Source organism: Lithobates pipiens, unplaced genomic scaffold (assembly GCF_037356315.1).
Source record: "Lithobates pipiens isolate NorthernLeopardFrog02 unplaced genomic scaffold, aLitPip1_a1.2 Scaffold_22, whole genome shotgun sequence".
NCBI lineage: Eukaryota > Metazoa > Chordata > Amphibia > Anura > Ranidae > Lithobates > Lithobates pipiens.
Window position 1 is genome coordinate 179,427,830 of NW_027507784.1, and position 21,521 is coordinate 179,449,350.

General features: G+C 42.6%; 1 protein-coding gene across 1 annotated transcript in view; it reads right to left on the minus strand.

The window, feature by feature from the left end:
* Nucleotides 1-254: 254 nt before the first annotated feature.
* ANKAR (ankyrin and armadillo repeat containing) overlaps nt 255-21,521 on the minus strand; it is a 151,042-nt gene continuing 129,775 nt past the window's right edge. The window contains exons 23-24 of the mRNA XM_077448693.1: nt 7,044-7,090; nt 255-467 (exon numbers count right to left, since the gene is read on the minus strand). Of these exons, the coding sequence (XP_077304819.1) occupies nt 271-467; nt 7,044-7,090 (244 nt within the window). The 3' untranslated portion in view covers nt 255-270. The remainder of the gene's footprint in view (nt 468-7,043; nt 7,091-21,521) is intronic.

The following is a 21,521-nucleotide window of genomic DNA, read 5'->3' on the forward strand; positions in this document are numbered from 1 at the left end:
TGTCAGGTAAGTGACACATAATGGACTACTATGCGATGCATAGTAGTTCATTATGCTTTACCTTTGCAGGGAATGAAAGAGGAAGTAAACTCATCAGGGTTTACTTCCTCTTTAAAGAGATCTCTTTATTTTCCCCTTGACACTAGGACAGGAAGTGCTGGGAAATCATCTCTTTTTAACATATTTTTAGAATATACAACACAGAATACCTTTTTATCAAAAAAGCATTGGTGAACTTATTCAAAATAATGAAATTCATTGAAATGTATTTTATTTAGATGCCTTCTGTTGAAAAGGTTTCACATTTCCCAGGTGAGCAGTCTTGGGTCTTGTAACAGCCGAAACAGAGATTCTCTCACTGGTAGGGTCAGCTGTCCTAGGTTTCTGTGGCATGCGAACCATTGCAGACTTAGACTGGAAACGCCTACTCAGGTGTGTAACTTTTAAGTCGGGATCGTCTTGGATTCCTAAAAACAGTAATACATAACATAAATATCTGAAAGTGAATGTAAAGTCTTGTTTTCTTATAAAAATAACAAACATGTTATACTTACCTGCTCTGTTAAATTCAATTTGCACAGAGCAGCCCGGATCTACCTTTTGTCGAGTCCCTCTTCTGTGCTTCTGGCCCCTCCCTCCTGTTGAGTGCTCCCACAGTAAGCAGCTTACTATGGGGGCACCCGAGCTGAGTCACTGCTCCCTGTGTCCATTCAGACATGGAACTCCGGCCCTGCCCCCTCTCTCATCTGATTGGCTAGCTGACTTTGACAGCAGCAGGAGCCAATGGCACTGCTGTTGTGTCTCAGCCAATCAGGAGGGAGAATCTGGGGTGGCTGAGACACTCATGGACATCGCTAGACAGAGATGGGGGGCTGCTGGACACAAAAGTCTATTTTAATGCATAGTGTCAGAAATATTGAGGTTAAAAGGATTAATTTAGAAGGCCAAAATCATATTATTTTACATATATTTTTGTGGACACGAGAAGCCATTTTTGTGATATTTAATTTTTCTCTAAATAAATGAAAAAAAATTAGTTAATGGCTGATGAATAGACACTGTTACTAGAGTTTTTTTTTTTTTTCTCTTAAAGGACTCAGTGCACATTCTCCCAAGTTATAAATCTTGAAGAGTCTTTCTCAAATAAACAAGATAAGGGAACCCTGAGCTTACAGACGTAATTGTTTTTTTCGGTAATGAGAAACCAAAATAAGGTTTATTTAAAACTGCCTTTTAAACAAACCTTACTACTTATAACAAATTATTATATTAGCAATAATTCTCATTATAATATTATTACATTATATTGGAGTAATGATATGAATAATTAATTGAACAATGTTACCCATTTTGATTTATATATATATTTTTTTGATTTTTTCCAAAATATATTCATAATATATTATGTGGATATATTCATAATATATTATGTGGATATATTCATAATATATTATGTGGATATATTCATAATATATTATGTGGATATATTCATAAAAATATATTGGTATATCTTTATTCATATGGACATAGCATGTTTGTAACATTATAAAAAGTATAAATGTATGGAGTCTCTGAGAGTAAGAATTCTCGTGAAATAATACATGAGGTTTTAGTGCTGTATTACCTAACTACCAAGATATGTGAGAGTTAAGTCATTGTGTGGGGTATATTTTCTCAAACACATATATCTCATGGAGAGCCAATAAGTCTAGAAAGTTTGACATGAATGCCATTATAAATACATCCATATCAAATTGATGTTCTTCTTTTAAGCTTAAGTTAAAAGGTTATTCAGGAATTAAATTTGGTATGTTAAGCAATAAAACACTGCCCCCTGTTGACCACTGTGAATACGAGGGTCCAAGATCGTCCTTATAGGTTTTGGGCAAGAAATTATGCATGTTTGATGTCACGTATGACATAAAAGGCATTTCCACACCCCTTCCTGGGTTAAAGATAGAGCGTGGACAGATAACAGTGAGTGCGATCCAGAGGAAAATTGGAACAATGGAAGAAGAGAGCAGGAGGAAAACAGAATAGAAAAATGTAGGAATGGTACAGAAATCCTTTGGGGATACTCAGCTGATATCTCCCAAAACAAAAGTTTCTTAGATCTCCACTAAAGTATTAATTTTCTATTTTATCTTTTGGTATTGAATTGTTTAACATATACATTACTAAACCATTTAAACTTTGTAGCATAGAAATAAAACAATTTCAATACTAACTACAGTACAAAATAATTCTGTTTCAAATATAATGAAATTCACATTGTTGTATATCTCAACAAAAACTGACTTTAAAGTCTTATCAATGGTTTTGTTATGATATATGATTAAACATAAAATTTATTTGAGAATTATCTTTACTGTAAATAAGTATTGGTTAAATTACCATCCATTCCCCTTGTTCAGAGCCCCTCTGCTCAAGTATGTAGCCTTGTAAAAGGGTACTGCCTTGTTGACCAATGTTTTCCAAGACTCCAAAGTTGGTGACACAGAGCTCTTCCATGAAAAGATAATGCGTTTTTTTAGCATAAACCAGTAACAGGATAAGAAGGGCCCGAATGGCCCTGGTAGTGGCCAGAGGCTCCACTAAGTGTAGAAGACACACCTCAATGGACACAGGGATAGAGACTGAAGTGACCAACCTTATACAGGAGGCAATGGCTTGCCAATAAGCTTTAATTGATGGGCATTCCCAGAAAATATGCATAAAATTAGCTAAGTGTGCAGCGCATCTCCAGCACAGGGAGTGCTGGGTTCCAAACATCCTTGCCAGTCTAGCCGGGCTGAGGTAGATTCTGTGTAAGAACTTGTAGTGGATTAATCTATCTCTACTAGATACTAAATACTGGAATTCAGTCCCCCACCTATCCTCCCAATTGTCTCTGTCCAGTCCTGGAGCCATGGCTGCCCAAGCTCTCCTGCAAGGCCCCAACAGAAGGGTTGTTTCATGGAATAAATCTTTATATAAGCAGGAAACTGTTTTTTGCAGTGATTCACTGTGGCTCAGTAGCTCTAGGTCGCTGTGGTCAAGGGGCAAAAAAGCATGCCGCAATTGAACGTACCTAAAGAAATGTGAGTTTGGCAAATCGTATTTTAGTTTTAATTAATCGAATGACAATAAAGCTTGTGTTGATACAATGTGGAGCAAGATTTTAATACCATATTTGGTCCATACCACTGGACCCGGGTAACCGAAGAAGTGGGTTAAATTGGGGTTCGTCCACAGTGGGGTATTATGAGAAAGTCTGGTTGGGCTAAGCATTCGCCCTCCCTGGGCCATGACCCATGCCTTCATTACTGAGCGCATGGAGGATGTCAGTGGGTATGTGGCTTTTAGACCCCTGTATACCAAATAAGACAGCGCTTTGTAGGAGCCCACACAGGCCACCTCCAGGGATACAGAGGCATCATCAGGAGGAGTAGTCAACCAGCAGTGGGCCACTGTCAACTGTGCAGCCAGGAAGTATTTGTGGAGCAGCGTGGCCCCCTCCCCCCAAGGCTGTTGTAGTATTGCTAATTGGAGACTGGGGATTCCTCCCTGCCACAAAAAGGAGATCATGGCATCTATTGATTGAAAGATGGACTTGGGGATCCAAATCTGAGAATTCCTAAGGTTGTACAATAAAAGGGGTAGAATTTTCATTTTTATCAAGTTTATCTTCCCAATGAGAGACAGAGGGAGGATTTTCCAGGCCTGAAACTTCTTGGTCATTATAACAAGCAGCAGGGAAATATTGAGATTAATGAAGTCAGACACTAAGTTAGTAATCTGTAGTCCTAAGTATTTGATTCGGGACACCCATTGGAGGGAAATGGTGGGGTCAGCTTGTTCCAGAATAGGATGGGAGCGCAAGGGGAGTATTTTGGATTTAGACCAGTTGACCCTGAGCCCAGAGACTAATGGGAATCTGTCTAAGAGTGCCAACGCAGCCTGCAGAGGAGGTCTGGTGTCACTGACAAACAGAACCAAGTCGTCCGCATAAAGTGCTGTGGTTTCAGTTAGGGTGCCTACCTTACTGCCCTGGATTTGGGGGGAGGAACGCAATGCAATCGCCAAGGGCTCCATTACCAATGCAAAAAGACCAGGGGACAAGGCGGGCTGCTACCGGGCGCTCATACATTTGAGGAAGTGAGGGCCAAACCCCATGCATTGCAGTATATGAGTCATATAGCTCCAGTCAATAGAATCAAAAGGCCTTTTCCAGGTCAAAAAACACCAGTGCCCCCCAGAAGATGACTCTATACTCTCCATATGTTGATATCTGTGCCTTTTTTGGGCATATATCCTGTCTGGTCAGGCGATACTAAGTGGTGTATAATCTTCATCAGTCTGTTGGCAAGAATTTTGGTGAGTATTTTTAAGTCTGTGTTCAGCAGGGCTATGGGTCTGTATGAAGAACAGCAGAGCAGGTCTTTGTCAGGTTTGGGTAACACTACACGTGCCTCATAAAAGGAAGTTGGTAAACCCCCTTGTTCAAAACAGTCCATGTAAAGTCTGAGAAGTCTGGGCGACAATACATCTAAGTATTGCTTGTACCACTCTGCTGGGAGCCCATCCGGTCCTGGCGATTTCCTGTTAGCAAAGGATGCAAAAGCTGTCGCCAATTCTTTGTCCGTGAAGGGGGCCTCAAGACTGGCCACCTCCTCATTGGGCAATACTGGGATCTGGAGGAGGCCCAGCAGGTCAGCCTGTACCTGTTGGTCATACGGTGGGATAGCAGAATAAAGGTCCGCATAGTATGCTACAAAAGCCCGCATGATGCCCTCCCTATCACTCACTATGTTACCCTCTGAGGAATAAACACAAGGTATAGCTGCATGTGTCTGTGTTTCTGCAGTCAGGTACGCCAACAGCTTCCCATCTTTGTCCCCTTTATCAAATAGTTCTTCAACCCTGTTTCTGCAATTACATTGAGTGAGGTTTTGGAAGTGTACTAATAGGGCCTTTCTAGCCAATCTGCAATTCATTTAGGGAGGATGTGGAGGGTGTCTCGGCATGTGCCTTAGCATACTGTGTTTCATGAGCCTGGAGTTCATCGGACTTGGAGTTTTTCTCAACCCGTGCAGCTTTAATGGCCGATATATATGCCGCTCTAGTGGATGCTTTGAACCCGTCCCACACTACAGGTCCCCCCGTCGAGCCCTCATTATGTTCCAAATATTCCTGTAAATGAGGCGAAACCAGGACCTCAACCGAGGGCTCAATTACCCATCCAGGGTGCAACCTCCAGGACCCTCTGTGGCCACCCGCACCAAGAGTCAATGTCATCTGCAAGAGGGTGTGGTCAGACAGACCCCCAGCCACGTGACCGACCTCTGAGATATGGGGCAACAACACAGGATTCGCAAACGCCAAATCAATTCGGGAGGAGGCAGTACTGACATGGGAAAGACAGGAGTAACCTGTCTCACCAGGATGTTTCCATCGCCAGACCTCCTCCAGAGCCGCAGACTCTGCCCAATGCCCGAGCTCCAGATTGTGTGCCCTGGTCGGGTTTTGTCCATGCATTTTTAAAGTGTAAGCTTAAATGTCTATTTGTTTGAGAAGAAATTGCAACGTGTTTGAATCCACATCTAGTTTGTTTTCATAGTCTGTAAAGCCATGGAAAGCTATTTACTAAGCCGTCATGAGATATGGTATTTTTTTTAACAAGAGCTTGTGGGTAATTTCCTCATCATTTGTATCACCAACCCATTATATTTTATATTTGAATTTATACTTCTTTGTATCATCACCAGTTATATTTGATATTATTTTGCACTGAACTTTTAGTTAATAGATATTTATATACATATATATTAGCACATCGCTGTATTCATTTTTGTCTTCAAACTAGCATGGATAAACAAATTTGAATTATTTGGTCGATTTGTGGAAAGATGTGACAATCTTCTTATCTATAGATTTTTTACATATTTCCATAAATATAATACTGTTAATATTTCAGTATAACCATCTGACAATAGACTGCATTAAGATAAAAAGACCTTCTGACTTTACAATCCCTTTAAGCATAACAGCATGTGCACTGATACTTGTAACAACCGTAAGACAATTTCTAAGTTGTGATGCCTAAAGTTGGTGAAAACCCATCATTCAGCTTGCAGTGTGGTAGGCTTTAGTAGACTGGAGATGTTCCAGGTGTCCCATCTTGTTTTATTGATCACAGGTACCTTCTTCTGAGGGCACATGGCACCAAGTGCCCCTACCAACTGCGGTCTGAAAAGTAATTTGATATACTTTACCAGAAGTAAGGTACTCAAAAGGTAGAATGTACACTACCAGGAATGCAGGCATGGTGTTTACTTTGCCTTGTCCATTGTCAGTTGGGACCAGCACTGCTTATTTATAGGGTGAGAGGGGCAGTACTACACTAAATCTTCTTCTAGAACAGCCAAAAAGTTTATCTGCTCAGGACTATAGGTGCAACACACCAGCAAACTGATGGGTATCTATATAGCATTAAGGCTAGAGGGCATCCATCTGGGGTTTCAAGAAGTACCTTGGATTCTTGCACACATCCAGTACATAGAGGAAGGTGCCTAAATCCCAAAAGTAGAAATATTATATGTGCTACCTACCTGTCCCAGGTTATGAGTGATGAGCAACTTACCTTTCCAGTGAACTGGTAAAGAGCTAAAGTTTTGGAGGAGGGTTCCAAACCCCCCTGTGCCTGTTTACAGCAATCAAAGAATGAACAGCTTAAAGACACAGAGGCCCAGAAAATCCCATTGTACCTTTAATAGGATGTTGTTTTGTGAGGGGGGCAGGCACATGAAAGGAACATGGGTTTGCATTCAAATTGCACACCTGTACGCCATCTTGCCATGAAGATACCAGTGTGTATGCTTAATGTGTTTTGTGAGTGTAATTTTCGTAGTGTCGCTTCCATTACATTTAAATGTTCTTCTTAATTTGTAAATAAATGAATTATCTAAAAGTTACACATTTTACTGTATCCCAATCAAATATCAACTTGATCATTCCGTGCAAAAATCTAAATGTAATAAGACAGCAGTCTAAGATAATCCTACCTTTCAATGATGTTGGGTGTATAGGAGGGCCACCATTTTTAATTAAACTATAAGAAAAAAAACCCAGACACAATAAGCATCCAAATGCTAAAAAAAACAAGTTACTTGTAATTATAGGTAGTGCTTGATTAATCAATAGAAAACACACGTATCAACTTGTATTGTTATTGTTAGTTACCATTACTTTTGGGATGTTTTTTTTCTTAAACCAATAATCATGGACACATATAAAGACTCAAACCTCCTAAAACGCATAATTGCACTTGGAGAATAAAGGCAAGGGCCTTGCAGCATATTCAGTAGAGATCAGTACTGTTTTTTAGTCATAATGATGTCCATGCATTTTATATACAGATATATTAAGTAATTGCAAATGTTAGCATATGAATTCCCTAATGAAGACAACATGCTATGCCTTTGCAAAGTAAACACTGACCCTACAGTGCTCTAATCAAAAAAAGCAGCAGGGGTGGATTTAGAAAGAAAATAAGAGAAGCAGGGGAGAAAGGAAATTGGAGGGTAGGGGGACACCGCTGGAATTATAGTAAATTTTAAAACACACCAAACATCTTTAGAACCTCCATACACGAATATGAAAAATGTAGTGAGCTTTAGAAAGATAACTATTTTGCGTTAAAATCTGCCTAATCAATACCGTATATTAGGAAATATTTTTTTTATGGAAATCTAAAAAACAAAAAGTGCAACTGTGCCCAGGCTATAGACATTAAAAGATTTAAGTATTTTAACAAGCAATACATTAACTCTAATACAAGCCTTCAATTACTTGTGTAGCAGTGAGGGAAAAAAGTATTTGATCCCATGCTGATTTTGTACATGGTATACTCAATCAAGGAAGTTCACACCCTATATAACCCCTCCTCCTTCCAGGAGCACATCAGTTTTTTCGCCAGTGTCTAAGGTGTTGGTCACGAGTGAAGATGTGCTCTGAGAAGCTCCAGGAAGGATCCATGCTGAATTAAAAAAACCTCCACAACCAGATCCATCCACGGATAGTACCCAGGCCGATAGAAGAACAAGGTTTTGCCTGCAACACTTCTCTTTGAGGGCTGGACCCTAGGAACTAGGACTCTTTTGTTCTTGCTACATTACCTAAAGTTGTTTCTGAGGAGTGCTATACAGGTCCAAAGGAGTGGAACCCCTATTAAAAGGGACCCAGTCTTTGAAGGTTTACTAACGCTGCCCGCCGTGATGGGTGTAGTTTGGATCTGTCTGTTTCAGCAGTATCCTGCAGTGAGGAAATGGTCAGAGAAGAAGTGTAAGAGGAATTATTCCTGCGCCTAATCAGAAAGAAGTCTAATTGTTGTACCGCTGCACACACTGGGATGGGGTACTAGAACCCCAATTAAAGAAAAAAGAGGGCAGAGAAGTAGTGATGCGCAGTACTATGGTGAAGAGTCTGGCCAGAACAGGTTAATAGATTCAATAGGCACTCAAATGGTTAGGTGATAAATATACTATCGACCAAACTAAAAGGTAATGTATAAAAACATAAAAAACACTATACGTGTTTAGGGAATAGTGAGGAGCTCTCACTGCTATACCGTAGTAGTATTTTGAGTAAAGATCAAGTGGATATAGGAAAATTCCAATAGTTAGAGCTAGTGATTCCCAATGCGATTTTATAAGATTAACAAAGTTGCATAAAGTGACAGTGCTGGATATGAAGAAGATCCGTGAAGATAACTACTACATCATAAAGTGACTTAAATAATATATATAAAACAGTCGACGAGATATATAGTGATTCCCAATGCGATTTGTTAAAACTGACAAAATCGCATAAAGGTGCCGGTGCTGGACAATAAATAGGTCCGTGAGAATATCTACTACACCAAAATATATAGATAACAGTATACAAAAAAACAGTCACTAACTAAATAAAACAATAGTGCAAATAATGATTGACTTGTGACTGAAGGAATCGCATAAAGTGTCAATGCCAAGGGAGGGTTAAAAAGAGTGAATATGTGCAAGTGTCCTATGCCGTAGAAAATAGTATCAATGCAGTGAACAGCTAGATAATAACATAGAACAAAAAATATATTAAATCAAAAACAAAGCAAAAAAACGCATAAGAAATCTTGGTGTTGGGGGGAGGGAAAAAACCCTCTGGAAATAGTCCAAAAAGAAGGAGGTGTGCACAATATTTAAAAACTTTGTGACTAAAAGAAAATTGAACAATGATCTTTGTTAAAAAATGTCCATTCAACTTGTGCGACAACCGGTGGCGATTATCCCGAAAATTGCATGTAACGAGGCAATCGCATACAGTGCTGGTGCTTTAGATATATGTGCACTATAAACTAACAGTTTAAACGGTGGTGGTAATGGTGATGGTGGATGTATCCCACGTGGTCCTGTGTGATCTAAATATGGGTGTGCCCTTACCTTACAGCTGTAAGGTAACAGCATATGATATATGTGTCCTCGGGGTTCCTGGTGATCGTTATCCCTCGAGGTCCTGTTCCTATGTCCCCGGATCCTGGCGTCTCCTGCCTATTGTGCCGTATTGAACTCTTTATGTGGTCACTCAGCAGTACTTCAGCGTGGGGGGGTACCTCGGCGGTGGGTGTTTATGTAAGGGGTTAAACAAATGAGGAGGAAGGGAGCCCCATAGTGTAGTAATTTTTTAACAGTATTGAAGTTTATTCATAAAAAACGGATTAAGTACTCACAAACAGATAGTTTTCTTGTATGAGGTATAAACGAGCCTCGAGCTCGATCGCTACCAGAAGTGACGCAATCGAGCTCGAGGCTCGTTTATACCTCATACAAGAAAACTATCTGTTTGTGATACATACAAGAAAACTATCTGTTTGCGTCTGCATTGATTAACGATATAGGCCTATACGAGGCACAGTTTTCAGGGTCCCTGCCAGCTTTGGGCACCAGCACCACCACCGCTTCGACCATAGAGTCGGGGAGTGATTCAAGAGTAGAGAACTGCGAGAGTAAAGAGACTAACCTGGGGGCCAACAGTTCTTGATGGATCCAGTAAAACTCAATAGGTATGCCATCCGATCCAGGGGACTTTCCTGCCTGCATGCAACCCATGGCCACCTGAACCTCCTCCAGTGTTATGTCCCCATCCAGGGCCCTACTTTGGGCTAGGTCTAGGGTAGGGAAGGATATATGGTCTTAGTATTTGGACAGGTCAGCAGCCGTGTAATCAACCCTAGAGGAGTACAGCTCCTGGAAAAATTGCAGAAGTCTATTACTGATTGTTGCAGGGGTGGTCAGGAGGGAACCATCCGTGTCCCTCAGCCTCCCTATACGAGTCGTTGCAAATTGCCCTTTAGCCAACCAGGCTAGGAGCCTGCCATTTTTGTCCCAAAATTTGAACACCCTCTGGGCACTGGCCAGCATGGATTTCTTGGTTAGGTCCAATCGCAACAGCGAGAGTTCCCTAATGGTGCATTGCCAGGAGACATAGCTATCGTAGTTCGGATTGCTGACATACTGGCTATATTTTTCCTGAGATTGTACCTCCAACTGCCGGAGAGACCGCACAGATTCCCTCTTTTTTTGGCTATTTTTTTTAATGTATTCTCCCCTTACCTAGGCCTTAAACGCATCCCATGTAATGAAGGGGCTAGTGGAATCCATATTATTCAGCCAGAAATTGCATAATCCCTCAGGCATCTCCTCTTGGATGTTCAGCTCCATTATGCAGTACTTGGACAGCCTCCACAACCTCTGACCCCCAGATGGTTCCGCCTGTACCGTGACCATCAACGGTGTATGATCTGAAATGCCGCGGGAGAGAATCTCAGTGGAAAGGCCATGTCTGAACGGGACAACGTCCTATATGTAGTGGACAGGCAAGTAAACTGAGCATCAGAGGGGTGAAAATGGCGCCAGAGGTCTGTTAAATGAAAGAAGGTCGCCCATTGGGACAACCCAATGTTAGAAAAAGAAGAGGAGTGGAGCCTATCCAATACATTTGACATTACTAGATTAAAGTCTCCTACGAACAGCACCCTATCCACATCACATTGTATAACACTTTGCATCAGCATATGTAGCAGAGCAACATCAGCGGGGGGGCAAATAGACTCCCACAATGACAGTCAGCTATCAACGCATGTACCAGGACATATCGTTCAGCAGGATCAGTTTTAAGTGCTACCAGTTGAAAGGCCAGGGACTTATGCACTAATACACTCACTCCCCTGAAGTATGAAGCGTGATAATGAGCACCAACCAAGGCCCTCTTCAACCCCAGGATTCTGGAACCCATCAGGTGTGTTTCTTGCAAAATACAAATCTTGGGGTTATATTGCTGTAGGTATTTAAAACACAAGGGATCGTTTTATGGCCGAGTTAAGGCCCCTGACATTCCACAATAGCACTGTAAAATTAGCCATAGTGCCTGTTCAGCCATAAAATGAAGATAATAGTGCATTGAATGATTGCCTGCTCAGCTGAAGGTGTGCAGCCCCCCACCAGCTTACGCTGCACTGAGCCCGCTTGCCTCTTGCGGTGTGGTGACTGCACTCCCCCGAGCGACCACCTGACATGTACATTAGAAAAGATCATGCATAGACCAACCATGTGAACCATGGAAATTATGATAAGTGAAATAACCAAACCTGGGGACGGCAACGGCCATCCAACCCCCCCACCCCATGCATCCCCAAACAGCGGAGAGCACATGCTCTTCCACAAGTTATTGAACAGAGTTCAAGGGATTAAATCGGGAGGCCTGGGCCCGATTAAAACTTCCCAACACGTACAAAAACAATTATCAGGAACCGAGAAAAAATAAAAGGAAAATGTCACTCGCTTGAGTTGAGTTACTGGAGGGTCAAACAAAAGAAAATAAACGAAAAATAGGAGAGAACTGCCCATAGATAAGGGCTAATATGTAGAAATGACATTTGGACAGCAGCTCCGGGCACAAAACAGGAAGGGCCATAGAAAGTCAGAGACCAAGTTCAGGATGAGCAGAATGGGGTATTGCATCCTCAAGTTAGTCTCAGGCTCATAGAAACCAGGGTCATGTTGAAGAAAACAGCACCCTTACCTCCGCAGTGCAGAGTCTCGACCATAGCTGCAGCCAATTCAATTAAAAAGCAAGGGCAATCGAAGAAGGGCTTGAGATACAAGGTGATCCTACGGAGGCAGGGTCTCCATCCAGGCGCCAGCATCCTTAGGGCTAGTGAAGATCCTCACCGTTTCTCCGTTAACCACTCTCAGCTTGGCCGGGAATAGTATACTGTACCGGATACCTTTAGCATGGAGAGCCACTTTCACAGCGTCAAAGGACCAGCGCTGCCTCTGCGTCTCCATTGTGTATGCATGGAAACAGCATGAGCTTGGTGTTACGGTAATGGATGTCTCCTGCGTCACAAGCTGCTCTCAGGAGTTCATCCCTGTCTCGAAAATTTAGCAGGCGCAGGATCAGCATATGTGGGGGTGCACCCTCCAGTCCGGGCCTTGGTGGTACTCGGTGGGCTCTCTCCACTGTGAAGTAAGGCGATAGCTGAGCAGCGGGAAGGGCCGACCGCAGCAGGTCCTCCGCAAAGATCGAGGAATTCCGACCCTCAACCCCCTCCGGGAGCCTGACAATATGAAGGTTATTCCTTCGGCTCAGATTCTCAGCATCTTCCGCCCAGTATTCTAGAGCTTTGACCGGAGTTTGAAGAGCTCTAATGGAGGCTTCATGATCAGTCACTGTGTCCTCTGTGTGTCTCCGTGTGTCTTATCTAGATCCTGTCTCAGCAGTCCGACATCCAACTGAACGGCTTTAATTTTAGTTGTAAGTGCTGACTGGCACAAAGTAATGGCCACCATTACCTCTGGTATTCTAGGTGGAGCGGCCTCCTCGTGGTCAGTCTGGGACACCATGCTGCTGAGGTGCAGAGGTGTAGGCCGTGGAGTCAGGGACGGAGCCTCTGCAGCCTCAAAGTTAGGTGGAAATTTCAGCTTTTTGCGGGCCCCCAAAGCATCTAGAAGGCATGCAAGGGCAGTCAGTCCACAATAGGGGAAATTATGTCCAAAATCGGATCAATAAGCGGATTCTCCTCCAGCAGAGCTCAAAAAACACGTCTGCTTAGTCAACCATCCTGGCCACGCCCTAAACTGATTTATACTATAAGAATATAAGTTTCAACTGCTAGTTATATATATATATATATATATAAAGATGCACGTTTGTAATGAAATGTTGGGTTGAGCAAGGGATGAGTGACATAGCAGTGTGGACAGAGGAGTTGCCTCCATCTTGTTGGTAGGAAGAGCTGGACGCTTTCCCTTATGTCTGTTTTTGCATATATTACATGTGAGTTTTGATACATAGTTTTTAACCACTTGCTTACTGGGCACTTAAACCTCCCTCCTGTCCAGATTTTCAGCTTTCAGCGCTGTCGCACTTTGAATGACAATTACCCGGTCATGCAACACTCTACCCAAATTAAATTTTTAGCATTTTTTTCCCACAAATAGAGCTTTCTTTTGGTGGCATTTGATTACCTCTGCGATTTTTTTTTTTTGTTAAAAAAATTGAAAAAGACTGAATTTTTAAATACATTTTTTTATTTTTTTATATTTTGTTATAAAATTTTGCAAACAGGTAATTTTTCTCCTTCATTGATGTACACTGATGAGGCGGCAGTGATGGGCATCGATGGGTGGCAGTGATGGGCACTGATGGGTAGCAGTGATGGGCACCGATTGCTTACACTGATAGGCAACACTGCTAGGTGGCACTGATTGGCACCACTGGTGAGCATTGATAGGTGGCACTTGTGGGCACTGATAGGTGGCACTCATGGGCACTGGTAGGTGACAATCACAGGTGGCACTGGCAGGGGGTACTGAATGGCACAGAGGAGGCAGATGTGCCTGTTTCCTCTTCAGGACCGATGTCCCTTTAACATAAGGCAGTGATCGGCCTTTTGTTCTCCTCACGCTGTCAGCGTGAGGAGAAAAAAAAATGATCACCAAGCTTTTGTTTACATCATGTGATCAGCTGTCACTGGCTAACAGCTGATCACATGGTAAGGGTCTCTGCCGAGTCTCAGTGACTTGGTGATCATAGGGCGCACATGGGGTGCGTGAACAGGGGAGGACGTCCTATGACGGCCTCCCAGAAATTGAGGTCCGTGCTGTAGCCATCATTCGGCTATGGCCCGGACCTCAAGTGGTTAATGGAATAAATGTACCCCTCTATTTGATTTCTCTTTCATTTTCCATATATGTGACCACTGTACCATATCTCTGGAGCATGCTTCCCAAGCCAAGATTGTGCTAATATTAAGTTATTCAATATCTGGTGGGTCATTTGAAGAAAGATCTCTTGTTTAAGTAGTAGATCGGGTTGATAAATAGGAGGAACCGTGGATCTGACCATACAGTGATTTGTATATTGCATATATCCTATGTACTGATGGTAAGAGTCAGTTATATCGGGTGTTGGTGACGGTCTTCTTTCTTCACTCTATAGAACTCTTCAGATGGACTATACTGCGAACATTAGATCATCCTTATATTATTGGATTTATTTTATATGAACTTTTTGTTTTTTCCATTAGGTTCCATTTTTTAAGCGATGCACCCAACAATATTGTGTTAACCGCTATCCATATATGTTCATTTAATTAGCGCAACAAGTTCCTTTTTTTATCACACAGGACACAGGAGCGCTGGCTCACGTAAACGGTGTATACGGGCATTTCTAGTACAGGAAATACAATTGTTACTCAGCATCAGAAATTGATATGTATGGTAACATTATTGCTAGACTATTGCTCACAAAATAGTATATTTGTCTTAAACTACCTTTGAGTTTGAGCTTAGCATTGTGACCTCCAGAGCTACCACAAGGGTGCCAAAAATGGAGATACCAGATATGGCAAGCCAGGGTGAGTCATTGGAACCTATTGGTGGTGCAACTGCTTCTCACACTTCAGCCCCTGTATACGTGACTGAAGATGCATTTTCCTCTGCCCTGCAGGGCTTAGAAGGAAGATTAACGGCTTTAATCGCATTCTGCATCTAAGGGTGTAGGAAGCGTGCTAGATCCCCCTTCCCCACCTCAAACCCTTTACCAAGGGAACAGTGGACACAGGATGAGGTATTACTCTCAGGCGATCACGTAGAAAAACAAGCTGATTTTTCCTCTGCAGAGGAAACAACAGTTGATGAACCTTATGCAACCTCACAGTTTGAGAGATTGGTTCGTTCCACTGTCAGGCTACCCCTTACAGTGTCAGCTAAAAGTTTGGTCCCTTCCTTGGGTTCTTTAAATCCTTTACAGCCTTTTCATGCGTTTCCGGTCCATGCATTACTAGAAAAGCTTATTCATGCTGAATGGGATCATCTGTATAAGCATTTTCTCCCTCCAAAGAGTTTCTCAGTTCTCTATCCCAAGGAGGAGAAATTAACAAAAGATGGAAAGTACCAGCAGTAGATGCTGCGATTTCCAGTATCAATAAAAATGTAACTTGTGCAGTAGACAATGCACAAATGCTTAAGGATCCAACAGATAAGAAGTAGGAATTTTTGTTAAAATCCTCTTTTTTCTGGCAGGTGCCGTTTCCCAGCCTGCAGTCGCTGCATTAGGCATCTGTCAGTCCCTAAAGGACCAATTCAAAGAGGCCCTTAGAGAGGTCCCTACACAACAGGCCCATGAGTAATCCGAACTACCAAAGGCGCTATGTTTTGCCATAGACGCCATGAAAGACTCTATTCACTAAGTGTCCTGCCTTGCGCTTGTGCTAAAACACATGCGTAGGACCCTGTGGTTAAAAAGTTGGTCACCCGAAGCATCTTGCAAAAAAGCTTCTGACTAGTTTCCCTTTTCATGGGGAGCGACTATTTGGGGAGGATTTGGTCAAATACATCCAAATGATTTCTTGTCAGGAAAGATCTAAGCTTTGGACTTGCCAATGCGGCTGTCCCCAAGGGTGTCCCAAAGTCTCAATTGGTGGTTACTAAAAAATCTACTAAAAGTTAAATCCTTCAGACCAGTTATCTGGAAAGTGGTAACGACAGAGAAGAAAACTGTCCAAGGACAGTGTTCAAGAACCGAAAGAGCCTTGCCCATCAACATCCTAGAGATTCGGGCAGTGCGTCTGGCTCTGAAAGCCTGGACTTCCACGACTGTGGCCTATATCAATCACTAAGCGGGTACTAAAAGTCTCTCAGCACAGAGAGAAGTGAACCATATTCTAACTTGGGCAGAAAGAAATATTCCATGCCTATCGGCAGTCTTCATTTCGGGAATAGAGAATAGGCAGGCGGACTACTTAAATCACCAGATTATTCCCAGGGGAATGGTTTCTTCCCCCGACATATTTTCGGACTGTTTGTCAAAGATGGGGGACTCCGGACGTAGATTTTCTAGCATCCAGTTCAACATAAACTTAGTCAACTTTGTGTCCAGAACAAAGGATCCATTTGCATGCAGAACAGATGCTTTGGTGATACCGTGGGATCAGTTCTCACTGATCTATGCTTTTGACAGAGGCCGATATTCCATCCTACTTTACAAATGCTAAATTTAATGGCCTGGCTATTGAAACCCACATTCTGAAGAAATGTGGGCTTTCCGGGTCAGTTATCTCTACTTTAATTAATGCAAGGAAACCAGCTTCCAGAATTATACATTATAGAGTCTGGAAGGCTTATGCTTGCTGGTGTGAATCCAAGGGTTGGCACCCACAGAGATATATCATAGGTAGAATTCTTGCCTTTCTACAATTAGACGTAGAGATGAAGTTGGCCTTGAGTACTATTAAAGGCCAAGTCAAAGACCGCTTGCTACGCATTCTTAGTCTGGGGTTTTATGCAATCGGTGATACGGATTAATCCGCCAGTTAAATCACCTTTAAGCCCTTGGGACTTTAACTTAGTTTTGTGAGGGTTACAAAAACAGCCATTTGAACGGTACAGCATATTTCGTTAGTCCTTCTGACAAGGAAGCTGGTATTTTTGGTTGCTATATCCTCAGCAAGGAGGGTTTCGGAATTGGCTGCTCTTTCTTGTAAAGAGCCATATTTGATTATTCGTGAGGACAGAGTGGTGTTACGCCCTCGTCCAGACTTTTTGCCAAAAGTGGTTTCAGGTTTTCACCTGAATCAAGATATTGTCCTGCCATAGTTTTTTCCAAAACCATGTTCCAGGGAAGAAAAGTCACACATTGTCTTGATGTGGTGAGAATCTATTTAACCACTTAACAACCGCCCATTGCCGATTAACGGCTTCAGGGCGGTTGTTTAACTCTGAGAGGCCGTTAATTAACGGCCTCCCAGAATCCTGCTCTCGCGTGCCCCCTGGGGCGCACACACGAGAGCATCCGTGACCGCTGGGTCCAGTGGACCCGGCGCATCACGAATCACGGTAAACGGCCGCTCATCGTGGCCGTTTACCACGTGATCGCTTCGTCAAATGATGGAGTGATCACTTGTAAACAAACTCAAACTCTCTGTACCGATCGGTACAGCGGAGGGGGAAGAGATCGGTGTCAGCAGCGATGTGGGCTGCATCTGCAATGTCCACATCGCTGCTCACCGAAAATTAACCCCTCAATTCCCTGCCAACACTCTGCAATACCCTGCAACACTCTGCAATACCCTGCAACACTCTGCAACACTCTGCAATACTCTGCAACACTCTGCAATACCCTGCAACACTCTGCAATAACCTGCAACACTCCGCAACACTCCGCAATACCCTGCAACACTCTGCAATACCCTGCAACACTCTGCAACACTCTGCAATACCCTGCAACACTCTGCAACACCCGCCAATACCCTGCAACGCTCTGCAATGCTCTGCAATACCCTGCAACACTCCGCAATACTCCGCAACACTCCGCAACACTCTGCAATACCCTGCAATACCCTGCAACACTCCGCAACACTCCGCAAAACCCTGCAACACTCTGCAATACCCTGCAACACTCTGCAACATTCTGCAATGCTCTGCAACACTCTGCAATACTCTGCAACACTCTGCAATGCTCTGCAACACCCGCCAATACCCTGCAACACTCTGCAATGCTCTGCAACACCCGCCAATACCCTGCAACACTCTGCAATGCTCTGCAACACCCGCCAATACCTTGCAATGCTCTGCAATGCAATACTCTGCAACGCCATACTCTGAGATACCCAGCCATACTCTGAGATACCCAGCCATAGTCGGTGATACCCTGCAATACCCAGCCATAGACATTCCACCCACCCCCCCATCCCGCTGCCCTCCGGTGCTTCTACTGAATCGCTAATACGATCAAAGCCAGAATCTTTTTTTTTTTTTTCAGGCTTCCCAGCTTAGAGGTGAGATGTGGGGTCTTATTGACCCCACATCTCACTGTAAAGAGGACCTGTCATGCCATATTCCTATTACAAGGGATGTTTACATTCCTTGTAATAGGAATAAAAGTGATCAAAAAAATTATTTTTGGGGAAAAAAATGTCAAACTAAAATAAATAAAGTAAAATGAACAATAAAAAAAAATGTTTTTTTTAAAGCGCCCCTGTCCCCATGTGCTCGCATGCAGAAGCGAACGCATACGTAAGTCCCGCCCACGTATGAAAACGGTGTTCAAACCACACATGTGAGGTATCGCTGCGAACGTTAGAGCGAGAGCAATAATTCTAGCCCTAGACCTCCTCTGTAACTCAAAACATATAACCAGTAAAAAAAATTTAAATCGTCGCCTATGGGGATTTTTAAGTAGCGACGTTTGGCGCCATTCCACAAGCGTGTGCAATTTTGAAGAGTGACATATTAGGTATCTATTTACTCAGCGTAACTTCATCTTTCACATTATGCAAAAATTGGGCTAACTTTACTGTTTTTTTTTTTTAAGCACAAAACAGTTTTTTTTCCAAAAAAAAGCATTCGAAAAATCACTAAAGCCCTGTACACACGAGCGGACTTTTCAACATCCAAAGTCTGACGGAATGATTCCGTCAGACTATTCGATCGTGTGTGGGCTGCAACGGACTTTTGATTCACAAAAGTCTGACAGACTTTAGAAAATGGAACATGCTTCAAATTTTTCCGATGGAACTCCGCCGGACCCAGTTCCTACCGAAAAATTCGCTCGTGTGTATGCTATTCCGACGGACTAAAACCGACGCTAGGGCAGCTATTGGCTACTGGCTATGAACTTCCTTATTCGAGTCCAGTCGTACGTCATCACGTTCGAATCCGTCGGAGTTTGGTGTGATTGTGTGTGGCCAAGTCCGCTCATTCGAAAAGTCCGTCAGAACTCTGTCGGAACTCTGGCAGAACTCCTTCGGAAGTCTGTCGGACATAAGTCTGGTCGTGTGTACGGGGCTTAAGTGGATTCGGCAAGTTATAATTCAAACGTATAATTTAAGTGGTAAGATTCCCCCCTTTTCAAGTTAAGGCGCACTCTACCAGGGCGGTTAGTACTACTTGGGCAGTGCGTCACCAGGCCTCCATGGTGCAGATCTGTAAGGCTACAACTGGGTCTTCAGTGCATACATTCACAAAAATGTTATCAGGTGGATGTAAGGAGGTATGAGAATATTGCCTTTGGGCGCAGTGTGCTGCAGGCAGAAACCCAAAGCATAAGTACTCAAGTCTGGGGGTACCCTGCGGGTTGTCTCTCCCCCTCAAGTAGCGTTGCTATGGGATATCTCATTAAGTAATTATACAAATAGGAGGAACTAATGCGCAAGCCACACAGGGAAATGAGAAATCAACCTAACAATGTAGCGGCCAACATAAGAGTGTTCTCACACCAAACAGTAATGGAAAGTGCAGATTTTTTCACTTTATGTGTTATTTTGCACAAATTGCTGGTTTGCACTATTTGCTTATTGCTATTTTACACATATTGCTATTTTTGCACTGATTGCAGATTTTTGCATTTTATGCTTGCTCATTTGCACCGATTACTTTGCACATTGGATTTATTGCTGTTTGTAGATTATTTTGCACTTTGTATTCAATATATTTGAAGAATTCTTTATATGGAATTTGAAGGACGGTTTTTCATATTGATTGCTATAGCATTGGCTTGTTAATCTTTGGCTATACAATTATGATGAAGAAATTAACATAAGGATGCTTTTATCTCTTTGGATTTATCCTTCTGGAAAGCCATTATAAGTAAGCGCCTCATTAAGGCGTCCCATGATGTACGATAAAGAAAATAGGATTTCTATTACAGCTTACCTGACACAGAGGTCCCTCCCTTCTTTTGGGATTTAAATATATTGTTTTGCTACAAAAACTGATGTTCTACTGGAACGAGGAGGGGTTATATAGGGAATGAACTTCCTTGATTGGGTATATCAGTGTCAACACCTGAAGGTGGCCCATAACCCAGTAATTACTTAGGCTCTGTGTAATAAAAATCCTACTTTTAACAGTGAGAGACAGAATAAAGAATAAAAAATAAAAAAAGGCATGCATTGATTTGCATTTTAGTGAATGATATATGCATTTGACCCCTTCACAAAACATGACTTAGTACTTGGTGGCAAATCCCTTGTTGGCAATCACAGAGATCGGACGTTTCTTGTAGTTGGTCACCAGGTTTGCACACATCTCAGGAGGGATTTTTGTCCCACTCCTCTTTGCAGATCCTCTCCAAGTCAATAAGGTGTTGAGGCTGATGTTTGGTAACTCGAACTTTTAGCTCTCTCCACATATTTTCTATGGGATTAAGGTCTGGAGACTGGCTAGGCCACTCCAGGACCTTAATGTGCTTCTTCTTGAGCCACTCCTTTTTTGCCTTGACACAGCGAGTTGAGTTGATGCCAAAGAGCTCGATTTTGGTCTCATCTGACCACAACACTTTCACCCAGTTCTCCTCTGAATCAGTTAGATGTTCATTAGCAAACTTACGACAGCAGGATTTCAGTACTTTGTGGCGTAGTGTGTTACCAATTGTTTTCTTCGTGACTATGGTCCCAGCTGCCTCGAGATCACTGACAAGATTCTCTCATGTAGTTTTGGGATGATTCCTCACCAGTCTCATGATCGGGGATGATAGGGGATCAAATACTTATTTTACTATGCAAATCAACTTTTTTGAAATGCCTTTTTATGTTTGTTGTTATTCTGTCTCTTACTGTTAAAATCAACCTGCCATTAAAATTATAGACTGATCATCTTTTAGTCAGTGGACAAAAGTACAAAATCAGCAGGGGATTAAATACTTTTTTCCCTTACTTGTAGCAGGCACTGTGGAGTAAATCCTTGAAGTTTACAGCAGAGGCACTTTTATTTTCAGAAGTTTAGCATATTCTGCTCCTCCAAAACGTAAGTAACTTGGCAGCCTTTCAGCCTTCTAATCTATAATGCAAGACACAGAGCAGCGCATTGGGAGGAGGAGAGAGCAAATTGCTATGAACAGACTTCAACATCTTCACTATTTCTGTTGTGAACTTTGGGGTTGAGGATGACTCGGTACTCGGTGCCTGCAGCTATAAGGTCAGTGAGAGCTTTATTCAGGGGTTCCTC